The sequence below is a fragment of the Toxotes jaculatrix genome, chromosome 5 (assembly GCF_017976425.1).
Source record: "Toxotes jaculatrix isolate fToxJac2 chromosome 5, fToxJac2.pri, whole genome shotgun sequence".
NCBI lineage: Eukaryota > Metazoa > Chordata > Actinopteri > Toxotidae > Toxotes > Toxotes jaculatrix.
Window position 1 is genome coordinate 17,707,189 of NC_054398.1, and position 25,386 is coordinate 17,732,574.

General features: G+C 41.6%; 2 protein-coding genes across 3 annotated transcripts; one reads left to right on the plus strand and one right to left on the minus strand.

The window, feature by feature from the left end:
• Positions 1-523: 523 nt before the first annotated feature.
• On the plus strand, positions 524-18,284 carry pkp3a (plakophilin 3a). Of its 2 annotated transcripts, XM_041038025.1 has the most exons (14): positions 524-652; positions 3,046-3,223; positions 7,585-7,676; positions 8,167-8,915; positions 10,192-10,315; positions 11,240-11,444; positions 12,747-12,921; positions 14,114-14,228; positions 14,372-14,536; positions 14,635-14,817; positions 14,914-15,067; positions 15,504-15,699; positions 15,817-15,904; positions 17,282-18,284. In XM_041038025.1, the coding sequence occupies exons 1-14, from the start codon at positions 644-646 to the stop codon at positions 17,321-17,323; spliced, it is 2,475 nt and encodes an 824-aa protein (XP_040893959.1). In that variant the 5' UTR covers positions 524-643; the 3' UTR covers positions 17,324-18,284. The 2 variants fall into 2 exon arrangements, with proteins under 2 accessions (XP_040893959.1, XP_040893958.1); XM_041038024.1 differs by lacking the exon at positions 524-652 and having other exon boundaries at positions 2,892-3,223.
• On the minus strand, positions 18,215-25,176 carry sigirr (single immunoglobulin and toll-interleukin 1 receptor (TIR) domain). The gene is made up of 10 exons (XM_041038043.1): positions 24,941-25,176; positions 23,584-23,850; positions 23,079-23,286; positions 22,843-22,970; positions 21,723-21,863; positions 21,476-21,619; positions 21,236-21,338; positions 20,905-21,055; positions 20,564-20,741; positions 18,215-19,678 (listed from the first exon to the last, which is right to left on the minus strand). The coding sequence occupies exons 1-10, from the start codon at positions 25,008-25,010 to the stop codon at positions 19,509-19,511; spliced, it is 1,560 nt and encodes a 519-aa protein (XP_040893977.1). The 5' UTR covers positions 25,011-25,176; the 3' UTR covers positions 18,215-19,508.
• Between the last annotated feature and the right edge of the window lie 210 nt (positions 25,177-25,386).

The window sequence follows — 25,386 nt, forward strand, 5'->3', positions numbered from 1 at the left end:
TGTCACTCTCACTCTCTCATGCAATCCCTTTCCCTGACGCACACACACATTCACAAACACATTGCTCTGAGTCAGAGACCTTTAGGTTCATTTCTGTCACTCGGCTATCGTGAACTGGGCTGGGAGATGAGTAAAACAGCTGCTCGGATGCTACTGTGGCGACAGATTGAGTCATCAACGAAATGTTGCAACATACCAAAAAAAAAAAAAAAAAAAAAAAATCAGCACAGACATCGAATCCCACACCATACAGTAAATAAAATACTGTGTTCTGCAAACATAAAAAACTCCCCTCACTTCTAAAGAGGTGTTTCTGTCTCAGTAGAAAAGCAACAGTTCGACTAAAAATTGTTTTGTCTTCTTTCTCTCATCCTTTTTGTCACAGTCATCCTGTCTGCCCCCCTCTTCTGTAACACACCCTATGGCGTCATACTCTTTGAATCATCTCTCTCTTTTTTTTTCATATGCCCCATGTTCACCTGCAAGTGAAAAGAGAGAGAACTGTAATTTTCAGGGCGGCGACTGCTGAAATATTCTATAAGGTTTAATGCTTTCTAATATCTCACCAGATCGGGCCACCTGATCAGACAAGCAGGTACTCCACTTCAGAGGGAGGAGAACATCCACCATCAACTCAGCCTCAATGGTTCAGGTGAGTCAGAATTTTTTGATCTTTTTAGAGATATTTCTACCACATAAATATATTTATTGCTATTTGGATTATAAAGTAGAATTAATTTCGCAGAGAACGTTAATCACAATCTCCTTGAGCGTCTGTATGTTTTTAGTGAAATGCACAAAAGCTGTGTTTGATTGTTTCCAGACACAAATATGCTGTGACGTTGAAATCTTCATTATAAGCTGAGAAAAGATGTCACATTTCTATAGATCTCTTGCTGCATCTAGTTCAGTGTAAATCTACTGATTTTGATCAGCTTTGGGGACATTAAATTCCCAGCTTTCCTTGTGGAGAATTCAATAAACCTTTTGACAGGTTTTGTCTTGTTTTTCTGCTCAAAAGTTTTTAAACAAAGGAAGGCAGTCAAGAATCCAGGAAACAAAATGATTAGGGTAGATGTTTGATCCAGTTAGATGATTTTTTCAAACTTTGTAGTGTCTGCCTGTCTGCATCCTGTCTCTATCCAGACAGGTAGACAGATACCGCAGACATGCAGCTTGTAACATGCGTTGTTCCCACATGTTATATCACTTCTGTATTGGCAACAATGACTCACAGTTGCTAAGCTCCAATAAAACAAACCAGATAAAGCTTTGGTGTGGCTGTGACTTAATAATAGAGTGAGACTGTGCCACACCTTTTAACAGTTCTCCATTCATATTTAGCTTTGTTTGCAGGACTGAACTTAGAATTGTGCCAATTTGTGAAGACATTAGAGACAAAGCTCTTGAACTGCTTTGAGTTCAAAGGCCTTCTGTGCTGCGTACTGAAGTGTTGAGTTTGTGGGATGCACTTGCAAACAGAACAGCTGTGCAATGAAATAATGGTAATAATAACATACAAAAATAATTCCACATACAGTACACGTTGAAATATATATCTACAAGACTGTAGAAACATAGCTAAATATATTCCATTATGTTTCTGCAAGACTGTAGAAACTGAGAATAGGTGTTAATACATATACTATAGAGATTTGTAAGCCCTCTGTTCTGTTGTGCAAAGATGGAACAAATGTCAACTTAAGATATCATGAAAATATATTTTGGAGCTGTTTTACATGATTTTACATGAGTAAAAATATGAAAGTATTAGCAAAATAGCAAAATGGGACATAAGGTATCAAAAGTAAAAGTTCTTGCTGTGGAAAAATAGAAACAGATAGTGACTAAGGCTGTCCAATAAATGTTGTGGAGTAAAAAGAAGAATATTTCCCGCTGAACTGTGATGAATATAAGTATGAGTAACATAAAATCTGTGGCAGAAAGTAACTGAGTGCTCAAGTACAGTGTTAAGGTACTTGGACTTTACTTGAGTGTTTCCATTTTCTACTGCACAATAATTCAGAAGAAAACATTTTTATGTTTTATGTCTCAGCTCTAGTTGCCAGCTTCTCTCAGATCATATGATCAGTTTATAAAGCAATAAAACATATCATAAGTTTCTAAAATATGGATCATTATACCCGCCAGCATGTGTTGCTCTGCCTTGACAAGATTAAAAAACTCTGCTTGCATGTACACAAACATTATTATTCAATTAATATTATTCCAATAATATATAAATATATATATTTTTTTCTAGCATAGTAGTATAGCATAGTATAGCATAGCCCTCAGTTTTCAAGGCATTAAAATTATTTTGCAAGGACAAACAATAAGACAGCAACAATAACAAGACCAAACCCCCCCCCCCCCCCCCCCCCACACACACACACACACACCCACAGACACACAAAACAAAAACAACAAATAACAAACAAAACGTTTTAAAAAAAAGTAAAAGTGAAACAAACTTTCCCTCCGCACTCTCACAGGCACACACATACAAAACAAAACAAAACAAAACCGTTTTGAAGTCGAATTTCAAATTTTATACCTGTGGGAAAGTGTGTTTTCGGGGATTTCTCCTAAACCTTATGCAGCGACAGAAAAACAAACAAAACAAACCAAACAAACAAAAACAAAAAAAACCCCCAACATATGACTTGACCTTTCAAGACTGGTTTTAGTGACTCATTTCAGAGGCAGATTCATTTTCTGATAAAACAAATGATGACTGAATGACTCGTTTTCAGGTTATGAGATCTACGCTCATGATTTAATATGACTTTAACTGAGTCAGTCGGGCGCGATGTGATTCTCATCTAAGAGCAGACGACTCACCTGCTAGTCAGGTGGTCTCTGAGACTCCACCTACCGAGAGGACAGCTCCTCTCTCGGCTCTGTGCAGACACTCAGCTGCCACGACGCAAAACAACCGGTTCACGCCAGTGTTCCGTTCAGGCGCCGCACCAGCGTCTCGCTTCATAATTTCTCACCATGAGTGCCGTGGTCTCAGAGAACGCGTTTTTGTCCGCTTTACAGCCCAACAGCACGGTCACCACCTACGCCCTCCCGTCTGACATCCAGCTCGGGAACGGGTGCTCCGTGTCGGACGAGGTGAGCAGAGCGCGCCGCGTCCAGCAGCAAGTCCAGATGAGACTGGCCGAGAAGCCCACACTTCCGCGGCAGAATGGATCAGTTTCACATTACGCCATGTCAGGTAAACAGCAACAAGTCTCTTTACTCATTTCCACAAAGAACTTCACCGGATTTATGTTCTGCTTTGTAATATTTCCGTACGGCTGAGCGCCATGAGCTGGTCTGGGTTGAAGTGGGGGAGTTAAAGGAAAACACTCAAAGTCACCTCACAGGTACAGGTACAGGTACAGGTGCAGTTGGCACGGTCTGACAATAGTCCTGTGTTTATGGCCTAACATATTTGGTCACCTGTCTGTGCTGTAGGCGGTGAATGGAAGCCCTTATCAGACCAGTCAGCCCTATAATCATATTTCTTTTGGCCTTATTCCAAATTTTATAACACATTTAATTTGAACCGAGTGAGGAGCTGTGACACTGAGCATTAAATACTGGACACCACATGTGCCAGAACTGTTCTGCTCCTGTTTACATTTTCAAAACTTGTTTCCCCTTTTTGAGTCACACCACACAAGCATATTCATTGTTTGTGAACATGGGGATTATGAGGGTGAGAGTGAGTGAATATTTTCAATATCTGTGTGTCTGTACATAAAACCAGAATTTATTCACATTTAAGGGGCTGGAACTAACACTTAATCCAGTTTCAAGAGAGATGAAGGATAAATTTTCTGTTGATCGACTGATTGATTTAGTGCCTTCAGATCTTGAGATTATTGGAAGTTACTTTATCTTTCCTCTTACTTAACTGGAACCCACGTCAAATTTTCCCAACCTTACTCAGATCAGATGAGTAGCTTTTACTTTCAAGTTCAAGTGTGTGCATGTATTAATATGCTCTTGCTGTGTGTGTGTGTGTTTGCTTGTCCCTGCTGTGTTCCTGTGGATTTGTTTCGCACCAGCAAATTTGTCCATGCAGCTGCTCTGCAGGTTCATAGCAAATGAGCCAAAGCCTCATCCAGCAGCGTCTGTCGTGTATCTGCACATGAGAAAGGGTTAATGTGTAACAGGCCCAAACAAGAGCTGCTTTCATGAACTTGCCTGATAGCAGACTGAGGTGAAAGCCTCTCTCTGTGGGATTGGGTTTCAGGTCTTACTCAGCTTTAAGAGCTGAGGGTTCAAGAGATACCTAGGAGATGACAGGAGTGTCGTGAGAACCAGCTGTTGTCTCGTCTTTTCAAAGACGTCATGTTGTCAAAAGGTGTCTGTCTGCGTCGTCTTGGCACACAGACAGAGTTGAGGTGGGATTGTTACGCAAGCAGTAGTGAGACTCCCACAGGGGGGAAATAAAGGTTTCCAGGACAGTTGGGAATTAGTTTAGTCAGTTGTTTTGACACGTTTGATGAGCGGATGCAGTTAAGAAGCAGAATGGCTGCCAAATGTACAGGGATGCAGGCTTGTCTTGTGTTGTTTTAGAAATCTGTGGACTAAAACTTGTGCACCTGTTTGCCACTGCCTTACGCGTTCCTTCCAGTCCCATAATTCATTGTGTTAAACCAAACTACAGGGAGCAGGTAGAGCAGCTTTACGTCAGGGCTTAACGTGACCTCTAAATTCTGGGTTGTGTGGTGTTAGAAGAACAATCTTTTTCTCACTCTTCTAGTTTCTGTTTTTCCCCGAGGCGCCAACAATACCTGCCTCAACAGAAAGACATGCTAATGTCCCTTTTTTGATGGCTGGAATGCTGAGGGAGGTATAACTCATCTGCTAACTGGGTCAGTCTGTTTTTACCTACATTATACATGTCGAACACTTAAGTCCAACATAACCACGCTGTTTGGAAAATTAGGATTGTGCTGGTATCTCTGCCCATCCTTTGCCCGGGGACTTTGCAAGGAGGACAATGTACAGTCATAAAATGTTGCCATATCACATCACTCCTCTTTTGAAACCTATACAAGAAAGAGAGAAGAATTCCTGACAACAAAACAGGGAATGCTGCCATTTCAGTGGTTTGTGGTTTTTAGAGAAGTTCACTATGAATGTATGAGTGCTCACACATGAGGAAAACATCCAGACGATGTCAAGAACGCCTCTGCCTCCGTATCTAAATGCTGCATAAACTGTGCTTTCATCACAATGACATACTGGTGTTTTATAGGTGGACAAGCCTCAGCAGAAAGTGAGAGTGGAAAAAAAGAGTATATCTTCAGGGTGTGTGTGTGTGTGTGTGTGTGTGTGTGTGTGTGTGTGTGTGTGTGTGTGTGTGTGTTGAGTGTTGGCTTTATGATCAAAGTTCACTTTTCAAAAGACAACAGAGGAAGAAAAAAAAGTTCAGTTTCCTTAGCGAGGGAGTTTTCAGGGCGTGTTTCCTGTGTGTTGTAAAGGCTGTGACTCTCAGGTGTGTTGGGTGGTGCCGGGGTTGGGTTGGGGCCATGCCAAGGGACATATCAGTCATTCTCCTGGTTATTGCTATTCCACCTGGTTTGTTGTATGTTGGTGCTCTATAAAAATGGGTGTCAGCAAACCTCCCTTCTGCTCACAGTACAAATAATTTTTTATGTAAAATTATTTTTATTTTTTGGCTCTTTTACTTGCAGTCTGATATCACTGAGTAGTGGTGTGGCCCTAGGAATCTAGAAAAGCTGGTAAATCTACCGCTTTGGTCCTGACTGAAATATCTTTAAAACTGTCTGATGGATTGCTGTGGAATTTTGCAGAGATATTAATGTTCCTCAGGGGATGAATCATACTGATTTTGGTGTACAGCCTGTACAGATTCACATGGGTGTAGACTCTTGGTCTTGTGTAATGTTTGTTTGCGTCACTGCATTAAACCTGGAACAACAGATTAATTCTTTCAAAGTAAATGACTGTGTACAATTTCTAAAATAATCTTTTGGCATATGATAGGAAATGACAAACATATTTACGCACTTAGACGATACAAACCCCATAATAAGAAGTATTCATGTTCCAGTTGTCCCAGATGTTTGAGTTAATGAGCTGCCACTCAAGGCTTCTGCCATAGTGAACACTTTGCTACACTCACCTGTCCCGTCAGTGTAACGAGAGCAAAACATTCACACGCTCTCTGTTCTGAGAGAGAGACGAACAAAACGTGTTTGTGTGCCAGATGTAAACTGTTTCCCAAGCGACTGGTAACCAGAGACATCAGACCCGGTGACTGGTCACGTCCTTCTGTTACAGACTGTGTGTGCAATCGAACCTTCGGTCTTCAGTGCAACACGACACCTGCCATTCAAACCCCCTGTCTTTCATGCAAATCACTGTTGTAAATTAAAGAGATGTGATGTGGCCTCCAAGCTGTGGTTAAATCCTTCACTGTGATAATTTTATAGTTGATAATTTTGCTTATTTCATGGTATCTTTTTTTTTTTTGTTTACTTTTAATTTCAAAGGTCAAAGCTGACTTAATTCTGTATTATTTCTGTGTAGCACAGCTTAGTAATCAGCTGACAGAGCAAACACCATTACCAGTGTTCATGTGAAGGACTTGACGTTATTCTCTTGGCCAAGGCATTTCCAGGATAGCCAGCATTACTGCTTCTTCATAAAATAAAATAAAAAAAAAACATTGATCAGTGTTTTTAGAAATCTAAAAGGATTAAAAAAATGTCCCTACATTTGTCATTGCTGATTGGTGACCTCAGCACAAGTGTAAAACTAGAGAAAAGGCATTTGTCACATTTTCCGTCCAAACTTGACGTCTTAGTAGGAGGTGCAGGAACACAACTCTGCAGCTGAGTAAGGCTGAGTCTGCTTTCAGAATAAAGACAATTGGGAACTCCTTGCTTGCAAAAGGTGAAAATATTGAGGAACGCCTCTGATGCATTCATTTCAACAAAAGTGCTCAGACAACAGGAGATGAATGGAGTGGCTCTAACATACTGTGGGAAATGTGGGTAACAGATTTCAAGCAGAACAACACTTCAAAGTGCTTACAGCTTTCTTAGCGTACAGAATGAATAAACACATAAACTTTTTCATGAGTTTCTTTAGTCATAAAATCTCCAGAAAGTGCTGATTAATTAAGTACCGAATGGCTAACATAGGCTCAGAAGGGCTTCTTCCTGTAAGCAAGAAGTATCTCAACATTTGAAATCAAAATGAAACTCAGGAGGTTTTGAAAAGAATTAAGGGTAGGCATGTTCTTCTTCTTCTTCTTCTTTTTATTTTTTAATCATGCTGGCATCTGCAGTTTTCCAGGCAAAAACACTTTACTCTGTCCGTTTGGAATGTAATTTTACAGATTTTAGTTTATGTTTGACAAGTAGTGCCAGGCTATTGTCCCATGTTTGTATTTATTTATTAAATGTATAACTGTATTTTTGCAGAAAGGCTGAATTGCAATCAGTTTTTAGTCTTTCAGGAAAGTTATACAAAATTTTACGGATGTATCACTGCTGTACATGTGATATCTGTAGTAATCATGTGTTATTCTGTTTTCTTTCTCTATTACAGACTATGGTGGTTCCTCAACACTGAAATATCAAACCTATAACCCAAGTTTCAGCTCTAAATCATCCTATGTGTACACAGGCTCCAGAACAATGGTGAGTACAATAGCATTATCTCACTGTTTCAGCATGTATTTGCACATATCATGGAAACATCATCACTGACCCTCTGCTAGTGTCACATTGGGTCATTCAGGACTCAGCATGTGTGGTATTTCACAGTAGGCTGTGACGAGATCAGCTCAGGGTTTTCAAGTCTACCCTCTAGATTCCTTCATTTTATTGATTCAAGAGGACAGTTTTGGCTTCGAACGTAAGAGAGACCTGAAGTTACATGGTAGATTTCTAAATACTGTCCACTCCCAGATGAATTGCATTTTTGTATGAGAAATTGAAATGAAGTTGACAAACACACTGAGGCCATGACCTTTGTTTCCCCGTCATGGTAGTTACATCACTGTGATCCAATTTATAAACCGCTTTTGTTGATATGCAGTGACTCACAACAAATTCAGTTCACTAGAACATAATGTGCAAGTGTGCTTACACTTTTGACTGCAACAGTTATTCCTCTCTGCATCCTCAGGGTCCACGTGTATCCCAGAGGTCGGGCTTCAGCTGCCAGTCTGCTGGCCCAGACCTGGCCCATTTCCAAGGGATCAGTGTTGCAGGTGGAGGAGCTGGAGCTGGTGGGGTTGGTGGTGGTGGAGGTTTTTATCGAGAAGAAGTGCGCATGGGCAACTACCAAGGAAACACCAGACACCAGAGAGAAATGGACCCAGAGACCCTCTCTGTACATTCAATGCGGCTGCAGACAGTGCCTGTGAATCCCTGGATGGTCGATGGCAGTGATGTTGGCAGCCTAGTCTCTGAGCGGGACGCCACCTACAGCCGCCAGTATGCTCAGAGCACAATCAACGGCTACACCAGCCAGGCAAGGCAAGGAGGAGGCTCCATGACCTTTCCCATTCGCCGATCCCTTAGTGGCACTCTTTCCCGCAGCGGAGGGATGACAGGAGGAGAGACAGAGATCATCCAGCAACAATCCTTCAGAGGCCCAGCCCACCGCACCATCAGCAGGATTGCAAACCGAAACCGGATTGGCATGGGCTCCGTGTCTGGGACCCTGCAGCGCCCAGTTTCCGCAATTGGGTGTGCCTATGGTAGGGGAGGGGACGTGGTGGACAGGGGGTTCATCTCAGCCGGGCTGTCCTCTGGTTCCCAGGGGAACCTAGTAATGAGTCGTCCGGGGACCCTCTCTCGTGCCATGTCAATCAAAAGCATGCACAGTGTGGGGCAGATGGATTTAGGAGCCAGCATTAGCAACCTCAGCGGGTGAGAAGCTCACATGCTTACACATTTTTTCTGCACACGTTCACGAAAATGTTTTCATTTGAAGCACTGGGTAAATTGTATGTTCTCATACTGTTACTGACAGGTGTTCAGTGTGTAATGAAAGGCTGTTCATGCAAATCAGTATCAGCAAAATGTCCACATTTGACTGGTTAGAACTCATCAACCTCTTTAACCTCTACAACCAACCTGAGTACATGTTGGTGTTGACTGATATGATGAGATTAAAAAAATCTGGTCCTGTTGTATAATTTTGATAAAGGCCAAAAACAAGAGTGAATCATTCCTATTACAATCCAACTGCAAATATTAAGTGTCCAACATCATATATACAGTAACTTAATCCTCTGCACCTCCAAAATGACTAAAAACATATAGAGCCACGCTGTTGCACTGGGTGACATGTTCCTTTATTACGATAGACACGGGCACTTTCATTAATTTTGTCAGTCCCACATCCTGCTCACCACTCTGAACCACCCTGCTGCCACAGATGCACACTCGCGCACCAAATATGTATTGATCCACCGCTGAAAATAGTTCCCAAGAAAAGCTCTTTTTACCCTTGTTTGAGCAATGTCTGTTAAAAACTCCAATGCCCAGATATTCTAGAAAATTACTTAAACTCTTTTGAAAATGGAACCTGATATTTGAGAGCATTTTTAGGCTTATTGGATGGATTTTGGATTGAGGGCCACAGACGTACTAAAGTATTATTGGTTGTGGTCTTTTCATGGGGAATTTATTGGCATTACGAAAGATATAGAGTAATGCACACCTTATCCTAAAATTAGGTTATACTACTCAATGACAGAGATGACATCTCTAGTCTGAGTATTATTCACATTTGAGTGAGCTCAGTATATCAGTATGGTGGTGTCACAACTACTGTGTGCCAGGAGGTTTTAGTGGGGGGAGTGTGTGATGTGAGCAGTGTATTTCCTAAGCGCAGTGGATTGGGAGGTGGCTCCATAGTGGCAGGACTGGTTTTGGGTGTGGCAACAGTCCTCGCATTTCACACATCCCACATTGCGTGGTTAGCCGAGCGGATTTGCAGACCACTATGTGATTTGGAGGAAACTCAACAAGCTGAATTTTTCAGACAAACAAATCATTTATGAATAATTACTGCAATTACTGTGGCTACTCTGTTGCTTTTCATTCAACATCTAAAAGACATATTTTGTGCTATCATTCACAACAGCGGGGTCATGACATACTGTCTTTTCACACATTTGTTAAATGTCTCTCTTGGTAGGATTCACTCCTTGGACATGTCCACAGCAGTGCAACACCTGAGAGAGAGCGACAAGGATTTGCAGGTCTTGGGTGCCGCCTACATTCAGCATGAGTGTTACAATGACAATGAGGCCAAAAACGAGGTACTTCAAACAGATTAAACTTGTGGTTCGAATTCCTGTGGGTCTTTCTTCTCTGCAGTCCCTATTAAGAAACTCGGTCATGAAAATTGTTTGCCTTCAAGTGTAGACGTCCATTGATGGATGTTTCTCCATTTCTGTTGGCATAAAGTAGCGTTAGTTGTATAAAAAATAAATACTGTTGCTGACATCAGTGCACTCCTGTGCACCATGGATCCAGCCCAGGTACACTGAGATGAATGGGATGAAACTCAAACTCTACCAGTTATTCTACGAACAAGCCCTTAAAGTTAGCAACAGCTTTTCTTCTGTTCTGATGTGCTCCAGTTGTTCCACATGTTGCTTAATTTTTATCATTGCTGTAAATCTATCTGAACCCTGCCCTGTATAGGTGTTGAAAGGCAGCCATACAGTAGAGATTAAAACTCTTATCATGATTCAGTTTGGCCTAGCACTTTAAGCTTCTAGGGATACAGACTCTTGTGAGCTGGTTCAGAATCATTGTGTAATGTGTCCTCTGAAAAGATATCCAGATGATTTTATATTAAGAAAGAATGTTCTAACATAATGACAATTTAGGAAATACACTTATTCATTTTCTTGCTGAGTTAGGTGATGAGGATGATGTAGTTCTACGGTGCAGTAAATATGAAGGTACAGCCAGCAGCTGGTTAGCTTAGCTTAGCATAAAGACTGGAAACATAGAAACTGCTTGCCAAAGGTATCCAAATCATCTCAGAAATATTTACTGTACAGACATGAGAGTGATTGTGAATGTAGCTCTCTAGAATGCTAATAAATGTACATCTCTTAAATTATAGTTTCTGTAAAAGGGTAATGAATCCTAATAGAATTTTTTAAAAAATCCACAAAAAAAAAAAAAAAAATGCACAAATTCTAAGAAAACCTTTTTTTTTTCCTCTCCAGGTGCGTCGCTTGAAGGGCATTCATGACCTGGTGCGCTTGTTCAACAGTGAAAACCTGGAAGTGCAGCGTTATGCCACCGGAGCCGCACGCAACCTTATTTATGAAAATATGGACAACAAAGTGGCCCTGATTGAGGAGGATGGCATCTCACAACTGGTCGAGGCACTTAAGGAGACAGACGATGAGGTCCGCAAAAACATCACAGGTAGGAAATCCCCAATCTTATTCATTACAATAACAAAACATGACACAGCAAGCACTTTGTTGCTTGAGGCAGCAACGTTTTGCCTTAAGCGGAAATGAATGCACATTGGTTAGTATTTGGATGCAACATGATCTTGGCAGTGGTGTCCTCGAACAATCTGTAGCCTTTGAAATTGGTATTTTTCCCAACCAAACAAATAGCAGGAAGATGGCAGCCTGTAACCAAGAGAATGGCAGGAGAATCCTGATTGTCTGTATTTACTGTAACTAAATTATAGTTTGGGTTAGTTTTATTTTTAAGAGGGAATGGTAAGAAACCAAATTCTTTATCACAGTATTCTTTAATTGTAGTCAGTGTGCTGTCATTTCTCCAGTACTTGATTCATGTCTGGCAGACGTTCGCAGTTCAAGTCTAAATAAGTTTAATTTCCTTTTGGCTCAGCTTTCAGTTGAGTCTGTCATTGTGTCATTATCTGTTGTCAGCAGAACTGACAGTCATGCTTTCTTGTTACATTACTTCTCGAAAATGGGAAGAAAAATGGATGTTGCAACCCAGACTCCATAGTGTGGAGATCTGTAAGACATGTAGTGAGTTTGAGTACACAAAGAGCAGGAGGTGGAGCTGCTGTCTTTTCTATAGGGTGTGTGAAGAGGGGGATAAAGGAGTGTGAGGGAGTTGTCTGGGCCTGTGAGAGAACAGTGTATCTGCCACTCCCTTTTATGATTGAAGGCCTCGTCACCTTTGAGCCGTTACACTTTGATTTGAAACTGTTGGATGACTAAGAAGCTCATGTCAGCGTCTCATGTTCAATACAAAACTGGGGGAAAGTGATAAATATCAGAGCAAATGTACCTGTGTGATTTTTATTTCTGAGTAGTTTGCCAAAATGTGACACAGAGGTCTTATCTTAGCCATGAAGTGCCAACTAATAGTTTAGGTTCACTGCTCTTTGAGTTCCTGTCAAAGTGTTTTACTCTTTTCAACTCATGCTGGACAGTTATTCCTTAGATGAGTAGTTTAGCATTTCAGGGAATGCACTTATTGATTTCTTGTCCAGAGTTGGATGAAGATTGATTGATACCATTCTCATGTCTTTATGGTAAATGCTCCAGCTTCTTACTGAATGGACAGATATGAGAGTGGTGCCAGTGTTTTCATCTAACTCTTGGCAAGAACCATATTAAGTGTGTTTCCCAAAAATTCTGAACTGTGTTTTTAACCTGAGGTTACTGTAAAACACAAAAATCACCAAGATTTAAGTTAAAATGTTTGCTGACATGTCCCTGGTGTTTGTGTGTGCAGGTATCCTGTGGAACCTTTCATCCAAAGACCAGTTGAAGGAGAAACTGGCCAGAGAGACACTGTCTGACCTGACTGAGTGGATCCTCCTTCCTCTGACAGGCGGGGTAGACTCTGAGGAAATCAGTCAGTCTCCCTCTCAGACAGACATCTTCTACAACGCCACAGGATGCCTCAGGTACACCTCATTTATCTGTGTCTTATCTCTGTTTGCAGCGTGCTGCTTCATTAAACTGTATTTCTTTCTGGTTCCTCTGTGCCTGCTTTTTTTCCCACGACCACATTTGCATTTGGAGAACTTGTTCTGGCAGGACACTCCACCAGGAACACATGTGTCAGCTGACAGCTACTGCAGCTTTTACCACACCCATTACTTTTTGCAGTTTGGTTCTGCTTGGTTTGTGTACACTTTGGAGGCGTTTTATCTCCAAGTGAATTACCACTTGGGGAATATTTACAATGCTCTCTGCATGACATTAATCATGTCATTGTGAAATCAAAGCTTTAATCATGTATTGCTGCAGCACAGTGCCAGGACTGGAAACAAACCGCCAAGCCAAACTGTACTGCCATTTCCGTTTGCACCAAGTTCAAGATCTTTATTTGCCATTTGTACACAAACACTCAAACAGTCTGGGCACATAGGATTTCTTGGGATTTCTTGTGTATTTCTCAGGAATAGATACACAGTGATGCCTATACTTATCGCACATAGGTTATGTATTGCACATGGATAGACACTTTAGATTATTGCACATGAACCATACGGTTCTTCACATTATTGCACATGAGGCTGCATAGTTCACATGGGGGGTGGGGGGGGGGGTGGGGGTAGAGAAAACTCAGTGAGGTACTTGGTACCAGTGCAGTGTCTCAGGTTGTATGGTGTGTGTTTGTGTTTGAAGATGGAATGTGCTGGGTGGTTTGTGACCTTGTAGATGTTCAGTGCCTTCTTTCTGCAGCGTGTTGTGTGAATGGTGTCCATGGATGGAAGATTAGTTCTGATGATCTTCTCTGCTGTTTTAACTATTCTCTGGAGAGCTTTCCTCTCTGCCTGGGTGGTGTCCCCATACCAGATGGTGATGCCTGTAGTGAGGATGCTCTCCACGAGCCCTCTGTAGGCTTGTGTGAGGGGGCACGGGCTCACCCCAGCCTTCCTGAGCAGTCGGATGAAGTATAGTCTATAGTCTGAGCCCTTTTCACTGTGGCAACAGTGTTCTCTGACCAGCTCAGGTTGGATGTGATGTGGAGGCCCAGGAATTTGTCTATAATGAGCTCCCTCGTCTTCACCACTAAAGGAGTGTATGATTCCTGACTGATTTTTTCTTGAAATCACGATCTGACATCTCACTTGCTCTGTGTGTGCTCAGGAATCTGAGCTCTGTGACCAAGGTCCGTCAGCAGATGAGACAAACACCGTGTCTGGTGGACTCTTTGGTGGCCTACATCAAAGCCTCCCTTGATGACAACAGAGCAGAAGACAAGGTGAGACAAGAAGAGATTGAGCCTAATTTAAACTGTTAAACTTATTTCAACTCAAGTCTTACCTTCACTGTGTATTTTAATTTGTGTGTGTGTGTGTGTGTGTGTGTGTGTGTGTGTGTGTGTGTGTGTGTGTTCATTCTTAGGGGGTGGAAAATACTGCATGTATCTTGAGGAACCTCTCCTACCAGCTCTACAGTGAGATGCCTCCATCTGTATTGCTGCGCCTGGAAGGACCAACCAGAGCTCAGAGCTCAGGGAAGGGAGATGCCATTGGTTGCTTTACGCCTCAGAGCAGGAAAGCCAAAAATGTACGCACACATCAAACTCATCCTCCAGCAGGCATTTTGTGTGCAAGGACTGGATCATCCATCTCAACAGTCTTCTTCTATGTTCCCTCCCCTGACAGAGCAAGAACCAGGATCTCTCCACCTTCACCGAGGTTGCTCGGGTGCCAAAGGGTGCGGAATGGTTGTGGCACCCTCAGATTGTTGCGCTGTACAACCGCCTGCTGCATCAGTGTGAGATCAACTCCACCACCCGTGAGGCTGCTGCTGGAGCTCTGCAGAACATCACAGCTGGAGACAAGAGGGTAAGGAGCATATTCATCAGTTCTCCCCTAAAAGCATTCAAATGCAATAATCTCAGTTTGTGTCAGATATGAATTGTTTCTCTCTTGGTCCTGCAGTGGGCATCAGTGCTGAGCCGGGTGGCTCTGGAGCAGGAGCGCATGCTGCCGGTGGTGCTGGACCTCCTGCGTACCACCAATGACCTGGAGCTGCGTTCCCTCACAGGCTTCCTCCGAAATCTGTCCCGCCATACCAGGGATAAGGGCGACATGGGTTAGTGTTTCATTTTTCTTTCCTGTTAAAAAAAAAAAAAAAAGGTGTGCTTGTGTGTGTAAAAAACGTGTTCTGTCGTATTTGAGACAAACCCTAGCTTGATGTATTCTGAGACGATACACTTCTCATCAGTGTTGATTTCAGTTGTGATTTGCCCCCTTGAAAATGTCCTATTTTAAGTTGTACAAATTCAAAAACTTGACTGTAGGTATTGGTTGATTGAATGATAATGGGATCAATTATTCATCAGTCTACAATACTAAAATATTTATTACTTGGATTACTTAATACTTTGAACTGTTCAAACTTGGGCAGAAAATTGTGTGTGCATGTAAAATACCATTGCTAATAGTAATTAGCTGAGTGTGAAAAATGTTTTTTAGGGCCAAACAAGGGCCTGACATTTTAGCCTAACAATACATATTGGTTTATTCAGCGACCAAGACGGTAAGCCACCTGGTGACTAAGTTGCCTGCCGATGCACACGAGAAGGAGCCCTCCAGCGATGTGGTGCTCAACATCTGTGGTATTCTCAATAACTTGGTGACCGGCAGCTCTTTAGCTGCCAGAGACATCGCTTTCTTTGATGGCCTGACAAAACTGGTCGCCATCAAGAACTCAGGTGACTCCAGGTGAGTGGACATTTGCACATTTACATGACATTTGATGCTGAATGTCACACCAAACATGCTCACATGTGGTCGTTGTATCAAGTGTTAACCTAAGATGGATCTCTTTTTTTTTTCTAGCCCTGGGAAGATGAAAACCTCCAAAGCAGCAGCCACAGTTCTCAGCAACATGTTCCACTACAAGAAACTGCACAAACAGTACAAAGAGGTAAGAGACTGTATGACTAAAAGCATGACTAAAGATAACACAGCCAAAAATCAAATGGAAAAAAAAATCAATACTGTATCATTTAACAAAAGTCTTAGGAGAGTACTCTCATAAGTACAGATCCCATCCAGCTAGAGGATCTCTCAAATTCTGAATGTTCGTCCATCCATTTTCTATGCCGCTTGATCCGTCAGGGGCTGGAGTCTATCCTAGCTGACTATGGGCGAGAGGCGGGGTACACCCTGGACTGGTCGCCAGTCAATCACAGGGCTGACACACAAAGACAGACAACCACAACCCTCTTGCTGTGTGGTTTTAGGAAACTCACTGAAAACTTTCTGAAAGCACAGATGGCATTTATATAAAACTACTCTCTTATCGAGGGAAGTTTTCTCATCCATGTTTTTCTCAGAAAACAACTTCCTTCAGTTTCTGACTAAACTCTCACATTCAGATCAACATAAAAAGAAAGCCACACCAAAGTGTTCTGCCCTTATAACGCCAGAATAAGTCTTATGTCCTTGTCTTAATTTATTTTGCAACTTTTTTTAATGACGGTGTCTTCAGTTTAGTCCTAAACATACACTCTTTTTCAAAAGTCGACTGGCCTCTCACAGCGAGGAACGAGTTAGATTCTGCACGTTGACAGACACACAAAAGTCAATGCTCCATGGAAAGAGCCCCACCCACACTGTTATACTTACATGTATGTGTGTGTGTGTGTTAAAGTGCAAAATAGAGTGAGAGTGACAGAGACTGTGTGTGTGTGCATGTGTGTGTGTATGTACCGTATGTGTGACTGATAACATTCCTCGCGCTTTGCAATTCCCTCGCCAGTTGAGTGGCACATGTTTGGGACGCATATATCTCTGACTCCTCATACTGCAGCTCTTTCAACACATACACACCCAGTCAAGCAGGTTCATGTCTTGGGCTGGGACTAAGTAGGTTTACTGCCTTCTGCAGATGACGACTTGCCCCTCCCAAAGGTGTGGTGTTCAGCTTGTTTCCTAAAGAACATGTCACAACACAACCAAAAATGCATTAATTCTTGTCTTACATACAGTTTTGAATGTAATACTCAGATTCCTGCATGACATCGTGTTTCAAAAAATGTGCACATATGCAGAAATTAAGCTGCTGACTAGTGTACCTCTGAAATGGATTACATTGTACTGTGAGCTCAGAGAGTGACTCAAAGGTCAAGTCAGAGGTCAAATTTCAACATTGAGTGAGCTCACACTTAAAGACACCGCTCTGATGTGCACTATAACTAATAAATGAATAAAACCTTAAATAAATAACACACAACCATTTTTTCTGTTTCATGTCCATACAGTGTCATAACATTTTCCCTTTTTCTTCTTTGCTTTACAGAAAGGGTTTACAAGAACAGATTTTACAGACATGACGATGTAAAACAAAGGTAATGTAGTACAAGTTCACTTCTAAAACACTCATCAGTCCTGTACAGTACCAGCACCCTGTGGAAGAAATGTTTTCAGGTCTGCAGGAGTAAATATACTTTTTATACTACTCAAATAAAGTCTTTACCTGCCATGCTTTGTGATAAGAACATGAACACACAAGTGACACAGGATTGACTTGATCGGGGAAAAAAGGACTTCCTTTGTTTTTTAAAACTTGATGGACATTAATACAGTGCAAGAAACATGGATCCACTATGATGGACTGTTGATGGACTCTGATACAAATGTGTGCACCTTAACCATTAACTCTCTGTTTGAACTTCTGCGTGTGTTTAGTGTGAAATCAGGGATTTCTTTTCTGTCAGAGCAACACATATCCAGATGAAGCTGCAGCTGTTTGTGTTTCTGCCATATAAAAACAGTGTCAGACTGTTAATGGACAACATGGTGGACACTTGTGCCTTATCTTCTCACTGTTGCACTTCATTTACAGGATAAATGCAGCATAGTGTAGACTAGAAAGGATATCATTTTTTGTAAATATTGCTTTCTCTTTTACACAGAAATCAAACTAAATGTTTTATATACTGTAGCTATGTGCTTTTTTTTGTAGTTTTTGGATGAATAAATGCGTTTATATGCAAGTCAAAATTATAACATGTAGTTATAACTGAATACACACCAGAGGAGAGGTCTAGAAATACAGTTTAAAGAAAATTGGATGTTCATACTTTTGATTTAGACGTGGGGATTATGATTGTGCCTCCAAAGTTGACTTTTGTATTTAGTTATGGGCTTTTTAAAGTTGCGAAATCTCCCTTGTCATACAAAATGCACACAGCATTTTGTATGACAAGGGAGATTCACTTTGTCAAAGAGGAATCACTTTGTCAAAGAGAACTCATAAAGTACTGTTGTGTCTGTTTGTTTGTTTTTTTTTTTTAACATGCCATTGTTGTAGTGTGAGTGTGAAACACAGAGGTGAAAGGATATGGTCCTGACTTTGTTTTCAGAAAATATATTACAATATTTGTTTAGTGTTTGAGACCAGTTGCAAAATTTAACACTGTTGTGACCAGATTGAACTCATATAGACTGGCGAGTTGAATATTGTAAATCTACCTGTGTAACTTGTTAGTATTCAAACAGTTCAATTAAAAAATTACTGAATTGTAACATAAATGGTAGTTGTGTGTCTGTGTGGGTGTTTAAAAACACTGACTTTTCATATTAGCTTTTGTGTTGTATACAGGCAGATGTATCATCTGGATATTTTTCAGCTAATAAAGCGACGGATGTGGAAATGAAATGTCATTCTATAAGCATTTTTCGTGTGTGTGCTGCAGCATTTGTTGTTGTGTGACTGCGGACTGACACTAGCATAGTAAAAAGTTGGCCGCTCCCTGTTTACATATTTGCTCCTGCTCAGACAGGAACAATGCCCAACCTTCCCTACTGCACCCTTATTTGTGCTCTTATTTCACTGCAGGTAATCATTACTCCATGAGGACAGAGATCATCCGTCCTTACAGGGAGAAACGGTCTGGTATTTTGTCAAAGTGTTTTATTAGCATGACCGCCACCTTGTTATCAGTCGGTTTTCATCACACAAGAAATGCCAAGAACTGTGAGCTCTTCAGTCTGGGGCATACTGCTGCTTCAGATGACTGGACTGCAAACAAGTTTTCAAGGTTCAGATTAGACTTTAGGACTGTGTTGTGTATTTTCTCTGTCATTCCAAACCATCTGTGTACTGTGAGCTGCCAAATGAACGAACAAACAAACAAGCGAACAAACCGCTTAAAAAAAAGCAGGATTCCTTCATGTTATCTGATTTTACTCTGCCCTCTGCTGGGAGACTGCTGTGAGATCATATACTATATACTGTAAGTGACTTCTTTCTCTAATTAACAAACATTTCAGATAATTTTTTGTAAAATTTCCCATAAAATATTTTACATATCAGCACAAAATACAAAAACATCAAAAATCAGTCTTTGGTCAATTGAAATACAAAAAGTTAACATTTAGATTTTAACAACACGCTGTAAGAGAAAGAAAACAGAAGCAAACATATTTAGATACTTAACACAGATAAATACAGAGCAACGTTAGTGGGGATGTCCATGTAGGTGGTCATTTTTAAAGAGCAACACAAGTGCAGCGAGTGGGGCTCAAATGTCCTCGGTGACCAGACAGTAGAAGTCTGAGCGAGCTCCATAATTGCGGGATCCCAAGTCCGACACGTCGATGTCTGAGGGTTTGGGCTCAGGGGCTGCGATGGGAGCAGCAGGAAGGACAGGAGCTTTACAGGCCCGAGCCTTGTACACAGGGAGGCGAAGTCCTGCAACAGAAAGAGAAAAGGTGGAAAAATTATCTAAAAAATAAAAGAATACTTGTTACTATACAGTGACAAGACACCACACCTTCATATAAACCTTTACTTATTAAGAGAATAGTTCATTCAACATTTTAGGAATTATGCTTAAAGGTTTTCCTGCTGAAAGGTAGCTGAGAGAGAGAAAGATCTACTCATCCGACTCTTTGCATGAAGGGAAATAAGCATATTTCCTAAAATGTTGAACTGTTCCTCTAACGCAGAGGTGTCCAAACTGTTCCACAAAGGGCCATGTGGCTACAGGTTTTTGTTCCAACCAATCAAGAGCACACAGTTTGACCAATCAACTGTCTGAAGACTGAGATCGGTTGATTAAATGAGTCAAGTCTGGTGTGCTGCTGCTTGGTTGGAACAAAAACCTGCAGCCACACGGCCCTTTGTGGAACAGTTTGGACACCTCTGATCTAACGTATCTGCTCGTCATGTTTTGATACAAAACATCACAGACAAGCTGGTATATGTACAAGTTCATCATGGGGTATGATTTCTTAGTTAAAGATTAACTGTAGTGTTGACTCAAACTAGATCCAGTACAGTAGGGTTCAGTTGCACATTGATAAAAGAGAGAAAGGCATCTCTATCAGTTGAGACTTGCATATTGGCAGTAATTTTCTTTATTCTAATGCATGTGAGAAAAAGTTGAATAAATGGCAAACATTAGACAAGAATTTACACATCTGGATCAGAGTCAGTGTCAGAAGGTTGTTAAACATGAGCTTACTTGCCCCAGTATGTTCTGTGGGTACTGAATTTCAAACCTTTAAATACATTATTATGTATTTCCTTTACTTGCAAAAAGTACTTTTAAAGTCCAGTGACTGCTGCTCTTACCCAGATCTCCCGCGGGGTCAGTGTCTGAGCGGCAGTCCAGGTAGTCGGGTTCAAGGGTCAGCATGGGGTCTTTGTCATCTTGCAGCACAGTCTGTGGGTCGCCTGCATGCTCTCTGTGGAAGTCGAGCCTGCGAGGCATTGCCAAGGCCAGCTCCTTCCAAAAAACTGAGGAGGGAGTCTGTGGACACCGAACACACATGGAACAAACACAACACAATTACACCACGCTGTTAGACTCAGGCCGAAGCAGATTAGCTGAGTATTGAACACTTAATAAGCACTATATAAGGATGTTCTTTTGAAAGAGCTTTCACTCTTTCAAGCATTATAGTGGATCTTACCACAGAGTTGTGTCTCCAGGTGAGTATAGTGAGGCAGTGCTGGTGCTCACTGAGCTGCTGCTTTATCTCAGGCCCCATGCGTTTGGACTGACCCTCCAACATGATAAGGATGGGCCGCTGACTTAACTCCAATAGGTGCAGAAGGCCCTGTCTGAAAACACACACAGATACAGTACGTCATGAGAGCACACAGACAATTATGGCAGCAACACTGACCTCAAGTGGTGGATTGTAATGACACCACATTCACTGTACCCAGGTTTATAGTGCCTGTAATGTGTTCAGTGTTGTTCCCACGTTTGTAAATTCAATTAGTCTGTGTGAGTCTGACCTGAAGTTACTGGAGCACCAGTCCTGCTCGAGGTAAGCATGGGAGAGCAACACGATGAGACGCCGAGAACGACTCATGTTCATTAGCAGTTCTGCAGAAGGTTCTGGAGACACATTGTGTATTGTTTAATTGGCAACACAAAGTCACAGGTAAAAAAATGTGTAAAATGTTCGTGTAATAGTTAAAAATTAGAACAAACTGCCTCTGCTACAATATTATAATGTGCTAATGTGAACTTACCACCACCAGGAAGGATGTCATTGTCATTGAGATGCACCTTGTACCCATTTTTATTTTCTAGGTGAGGTTTGAGAATAAAGTTGACTAACTTCCTGTCATAGTCATTGTTCACAAAGGAGATGTAGGCATCATATAATTTACCATCTGAAGACAGAGAGACAGAAACATACCATTGGATTTTACTGCTGCATTTTCTTACGCATGTTTATGGCTGCAGTATGTTATCGTACTTCAACAGCAGTCTCACCATTGAGCTCATAGTCTCCGTAGGAGTTCCTGTACCAGAGTTTGATGTTCAGGTGACACCTGGAGTATATGACAGCAGCTAGAGCGAGGAAGAGGAGAAGGACAATGGCTGCAATAACAGCAGCTGTGTGGCTGGGTCCGTCTGAGCACACACACAGAGAAACAATAAAATATAAACATAAAATCAACAACCAACAGATGCATTCTATTAGCTATATGTGTCTGTACAACTGGGTCCTTGCAACTAAAAAAACAAAACAAAAAAAAAAACAAATAAAACACATTTTTTGTGTGTATCTGTGTGTGGAATTAAAAAGGTGCATCCCTGTTTAAAATTCTCTTAGATCTAACCAGTGTGAGACAACAGACACACTGTATGGAGATGGCTGACTCCTTCCTACTCCGAGTTTGTGAAAAAGGTTTTGATATACACTGATCATGTCAAGTAAAGTTTTATATAACTTTTGATGTAGATACAGGGACATATTCTGTACTGCATTTTATTTATGGAGTCTTCTGTTGCCCCATTTTCTCCCACCTGCTATTATGAGCCCCTAAGGGGGACTTTTTTGAACGCTTATGGATTGTTTTGGAATTCTTTCTGGACTGTCTAAATTTTGTGAGTTCTTTTAAACTGGTTTTGGACTGTAGTGGACTCTTTGTTTGGATCAGCCCTTGGTGAATGTTGAATTCCTTCTGAACTTTTGTAGATTTCTTTATGGACAATCTGAGGGCTCTTGTTTTGGTTTCTTGAGTTTATTCTGTATTTCCTGTGTTAGTGTGAAGTCCTGCTACTTATGTATCTGTTTTATTTTAATGTCCTATTCCTTCTGTATCTGTTCTTAGACTACTTCCCTGCCTTTGTCTTGTTCCACGCCTTTGATGATTGTCTTCTCCACCATGATTTGTGTCACCTGTTGTCAATTAGCCCCAGTGTATTTAAGTCTTGTTGATCCCCTGTCCTTTTCAGTTTGCCTGTTGCCAAGTCAGAGTCTGTGTACCAAGCGTGTCTTTGTCAGCTTTGTGTGCATTTTTATTTTTTGGTAGGTCAATTTTTAGGTAATGACTGAAGTTGCAGGACAAAACACTGAAGACTCAGCATATATCCTTAGGTGTCTTACTTGAACTCTGTAGGCTGAAGTCAGTTGAAACATTCCTCACTGTGCAGCTGTAGAGCCCAAAATCTTCAAGCTCCCTGAGTGTAATCAGCAGCAGATTGTTTACCATCAGCTGGCCAGCAGCAGGAGACCTGATAAGCAGGGCAGAAAATGTGATCTTACATCACTGTCAAATGCTTTGATTGAAGCACAAACATGATAAATAATGGAAATCTACTGTTTTAAAAGCTTAAAATCACCATGAAGAGGTATTCTGCCTGTGAAGTGTGAGGTTGGTGAGGGGTTGGCCATCTTTGCTCCACTGCAGTGTGGTGTCACATTGCTTCTCATTTTGGTCCCAGAGGAGGAGAGCAGTGCAGTTCAGTTTCACAGTGGATCCCACCTTCCCCCACAGTCTGTTCAGGCCTCCATTAGGTATAAATTCTGGGGCTTTGGAGCACTGAGACTCTGTGTAAAGACATACCACTGTTATCTGTGTTAACTGCAAGAGCAGTAGACAATAGAGGCCTTCATGTGCACTGCCAGGTAGAGCCTGAGACTGCTGCTGGAACACACGTGGAAACAAAAAGCCTCCTTGCAGGTGTAGACACTCTGTTCAACTAGCCCCTTCACTCCCCACGCACACTCTAAATTTACTGCATGGCCAAATAATAGCTTGCAGCAAGAGCCACACAATTACGGTATCAGGTTTTAAGTGACTTCATTACACTTACACTATTACACTACGCTATAAATAACACTTACCCTTAACTATGAGACGCACAGTGAAGGAGGCTGTGCTTGTGCTGTTGCCTTGTTGCACACAGGTGTAATTCCCTTGGTCTTCCAAGTTGAGGTTGGCAAACTCCAGGTAGGTCTTCCCCACCTGATTGTGGAGCTCCTGACAGTCCTTCTGCCAGGTCATCCGAGACTGAAAAGGTTCTAGAGGGCAGTTCAGCCGATATGGAGGCTCCTGCTGCCCCACGTAGAGCACCTGTTCCTTAAACTTGCTTTCATCCACACAAGTCTGAGCTACAAAATAGAGACAGAGGGAGTTTACTCAGTATTCTTTAGGTTATGGATGTAACAATCCAACTTTTTCTGTCCCAAAATTGATTCTGATCCCTCAGATGAGGGATCTGAGTACCAACCCCACACCAAGAGACTATCTTCTTCCCAAATTTCAAATCCATAAACCCAACTGTGTGGAAGTCACTGGAATCATTTTTATGTGAGATCAGCTACCACTGTGCCACTAAAAACTGATAAAACAACAGATAAAACAAAGTATCAGGGACATAAAGGACAGTATCGGGGCAGAGGCATCTCTAATTTGTCATGTGATCAAATACATGCACCATGCAAATTCCTAGAAGTGGCTTTGTTTCCTTTTGAGAAAACACTTTGCATACAGTCTGCATATTTGAACAGTCTGCATTAACTCCATGGAGCTGCAGAAGACTGCTCAGCTTGAGTGTAGCTTTTGGCAAAGAGTGAGAGTCCAATGGAGCATGAAGGTGAACCTGTTTACTTTTTCACCCTGGCAGACTCTGAGCAAATGGGTGTTTTGCTGACTGTGGTTTAAAAAAAAAGTTTGAGGACATGTTCTCTGGAGCCCTATTCATTGATTTTCTGTCTGGGAAGAGCCAAAATACATCAAACTAACTAAAGAGAACTGCCCTATTAAATCTGAACCTGTTCCACAAGCTATTCGGCGCATGCGCCCATTGAGACCACAGGACAAAAACACACAATTAACCTGCACAACTGCTTTCACTGGTTCCTGTTTGACTTTTTTTCATTTGCTTTCTTTCTTTTCTCTCTCTGTCTTGTTTTAGCTGTTTCTCAAACACACGGACAAACATCCGGGTCCAAAGTCCGTGTCTGGTCCTCATGTTGCCAAGCAACAGCACGTGAGCGCGTGACACATACTGTGACCCAGTCCACAGTGACTGTGAGTACTCTGATCTGTTTACCCATCCAGCAACCCGTAAATCTGACAATGACTAAATAATGGACAAATATGCCAAGAATAATAAGGTGGCTCCTACAGCTTTAAACATATCCAATACACCTCTACACCAGGGTTAATTCAGTTAAGTTTAATTTTGTACATACTTACCGACAGTGAAGAAACTCTTGTCCCATGACCCGGTGCACACCAATATGAAGGCGACTACAATCACAGCCATGAGCTGTGTGTCTCCTCTTAATCCGTCCTCAGGTGAGACATGAGACTTCCAATGAGACAAAGTGTTTTACTTTATTACAGTTTAGTTACATTGCGTTGAGCCGTAGAGCTGAGAGAGCGACGTCCGCCTTCCGCTTGATCTGCTTCACCTGGAAAAAGTCTCCTGGCTATAGGCTCCCCGTGGTCACGTGACGCGTGCACGAGCTTTCACCTGCGTTTCAGTGAAACTTTTATTTTTTGTAATGTAATTATTTAAAGGTATGATGTTCTAATAAAGGGTTTATCTAAGTTGTATTTAATGCTTTGTTAATAGTTGATACATCGTTCCGTAATTCTTTAATGCTTTAGTTCAGTTACACCTGAAATCATTAAAATTA

Excerpts from the sequence above, each read along its gene's own strand:
- pkp3a (XM_041038024.1), top strand. The coding sequence starts at position 3,001 with ATGAGTGCCGTGGTCTCAGAGAACGCGTTTTTGTCCGCTTTACAGCCC. Across the intron at positions 7,677-8,166 it reads ACACAGGCTCCAGAACAATG|GGTCCACGTGTATCCCAGAG; the intron begins GTGAGTACAATA and ends CTGCATCCTCAG. Across the intron at positions 11,445-12,746 it reads GGTCCGCAAAAACATCACAG|GTATCCTGTGGAACCTTTCA; the intron begins GTAGGAAATCCC and ends TTGTGTGTGCAG.
- sigirr (XM_041038043.1), bottom strand. The coding sequence starts at position 25,010 with ATGGCTGTGATTGTAGTCGCCTTCATATTGGTGTGCACCGGGTCATGG. Across the intron at positions 23,851-24,940 it reads CAAGAGTTTCTTCACTGTCG|CTCAGACTTGTGTGGATGAA; the intron begins GTAAGTATGTAC and ends TCTATTTTGTAG. Across the intron at positions 21,056-21,235 it reads TGGTGCTCCAGTAACTTCAG|ACAGGGCCTTCTGCACCTAT; the intron begins GTCAGACTCACA and ends GTGTGTTTTCAG.